Genomic DNA, 2,145 nt, shown 5'->3' on the forward strand with positions numbered 1-2,145 from the left:
AGGGCACGATTGTTGCCACATATCTGGATACCTGTCAGATTCCTTTTTCTTTCTTTATCCTAAACTGGATGCTCCAGAGAGCCCGCCACCTTCCCCCGTTGTTCTCAAGGAGACTTGAATCTTCATTACTATAGCCGCATAGGAACGGGGAAGTCGACCAGTTAACCATCTGTTCATCGGGGCGCATGTTGACATCGCCTCAACGAAAAACAAAACACTCCAAAGTTGAAGCGTGACGTGACGACAACCGCTGCTTCACCCTAACTTCATGGAATCATTATACCCATTTGATAATGACGAACAAGTCTCTCGGGATAAGATGGCCATAGAAACATGACAAGAACAAAAAACAAAAACAAAGGAAACTGGCGATGTCGTCTCTTTTCATCGATGGAACTGTATGTCCTGATCATCAGTGCGTGTCCTCCTAAGTCACATCATATGAAGGCCGGGCCGGGCGACACGGGGCTGACGAGAGTTGGTATGTACTTGCCTAATACTCAAATTAAGCCTGGCGGTCAGAAGAGCGATCGTCATGTTATATAGGACGTGATAAGCTGGGCAGAAACCAGGGAAAATAAAAACGACTATCATTACCGCGCACCTGGGCAATTTCTGGGATACCCATGTGTATCTTGGAACGGTGGAGAAACAGCTTCTTTGTATATAAAAGTATCTGAAATATTCTCCTAGAAACAAAGGCCGTGTGAATAAACGAAATGGAGGTGATAATGAGTAACAGCGCGTCAGCAAGACATCTGGGCCGGAATAAAAACAGCCAAAAAGTAGTAAGGGGATGAGTCTAACGCAGGCAGCCCCTGCTGGCGATGTTTTCTATCACCAAAGACGGGATATTTAAATGGTGGATGGAGCAAATGTTGTAATTGAGTCGAGTCTATTTATTATCCCTATGGAAAAGTGAAGTATATAGAGGCATGCCAAACAGAGAAGCAAGTAAAGACAATCCAAAAAAAAAAAAAAAAAAAAAAAAAGTAGAGACAGGGAAAGGGGGGGAAAGAAGTAAAAAGCAAAGCCGGAGAAAAGAAATGGGAACAACACAAATGGCTGACGTTGTCAAGAAGAAATTATCATCAAAGAATATTGAAAGCATGCTAACATGGAAAATTGGCAGAAAAAGATGTTTCTTAACACAATTGCTAGCTCCTCATCGATCAACAAATAAGATCAACTTCAAGAAGGGAGGAGTAAAGGGCTGGATCAAAAATAGCACAAACGGCGAATATAACAAAAAGAGGTATAATGATAGCTAGACGAGTTCGCTACCTCGAAAAGGGAAGGGGGGAATATAGAAAGATAGAATATCAAAGGTTAAAATATAGAATGCGATAAGAAATTTTGCAGATCACGAAGGGGGAAAATTGTTTCCAAGGGATCAGCTCAATCCTTTGGGGAGACTGGCGGACAAACCAATTAGGTAGTGGCAACCTTTAAAAAAAATCCGAAGTTAGATGGAATGGAATTCATGTCCTCCGCATTTGGGTGTTTAGATGTCAAATGGAGAAAGACTAGCGGAAGGTAGCTAGGAAACCGGATGCCGTTCGAGGACAAGAGTTGAGGGTGTTAAGGAAATATTCATCGTCACTTCGTAAGATGTTCTTGGTATTTTAGTATTTGTTATTGTTACGCACTAGATCGGAGGCGAATTTCCGGGAATCATGTTTCAACCACAGTAATATTAACAGTGTGGCATTTATCTGAACCTTGCTGAACAGCGTCCCATGACCTCACCCTGACAGACAAGTTCGGCGTTGAACTCGCTTCCATCCAGGGTGAGATAAATATCGAAGTAGACACGGTAAAATGTTCCTTGTGGGGTGTCCATCCGCTCAAAATCTTTCTCAAGGTTCTTTCTGGAAAGATCGGAAGTAAGAGTAACGACCTCTTTGATTCCTATTCAGAAAGAGTAATTTTAGTAAATATTAAACATCCCAGAATGGAGACGGGGTTCAGCATGTAAAGCTAAGGGGGCTCTGTAGCAGGTGCACATACGTGGATCCTTCGTATATTCCGGACAAACGTCTTCATCACAAGCGTACAGAATATCCTCGTACATCAACGTTGCACCAGGAGCCACCTGCCGGAAGAAGCTAACTTTGACCGGCTCTCCAATTTTGACGCGCTCCC

The 2,145-nt window shown here is 43.0% G+C and overlaps 1 protein-coding gene across 1 annotated transcript in view; it reads right to left on the bottom strand.

Moving 5' to 3' along the window:
- Positions 1-1,711: 1,711 nt before the first annotated feature.
- HCAG_06765 (conserved hypothetical protein) overlaps positions 1,712-2,145 on the bottom strand; it is a gene marked incomplete at both ends in the record, with an annotated part of 3,636 nt that continues 3,202 nt past the window's right edge. Inside the window, 2 exons of the mRNA XM_001539110.1 lie at positions 1,712-1,911; positions 2,011-2,095. Coding sequence (XP_001539160.1) covers positions 1,712-1,911; positions 2,011-2,095 — 285 coding nt within the window. The remainder of the gene's footprint in view (positions 1,912-2,010; positions 2,096-2,145) is intronic.

Source organism: Histoplasma capsulatum, genomic scaffold (genome assembly GCF_000149585.1).
Source record: "Histoplasma capsulatum NAm1 scaffold_6 genomic scaffold, whole genome shotgun sequence".
NCBI classification, from domain to species: domain Eukaryota; kingdom Fungi; phylum Ascomycota; class Eurotiomycetes; order Onygenales; family Ajellomycetaceae; genus Histoplasma; species Histoplasma mississippiense.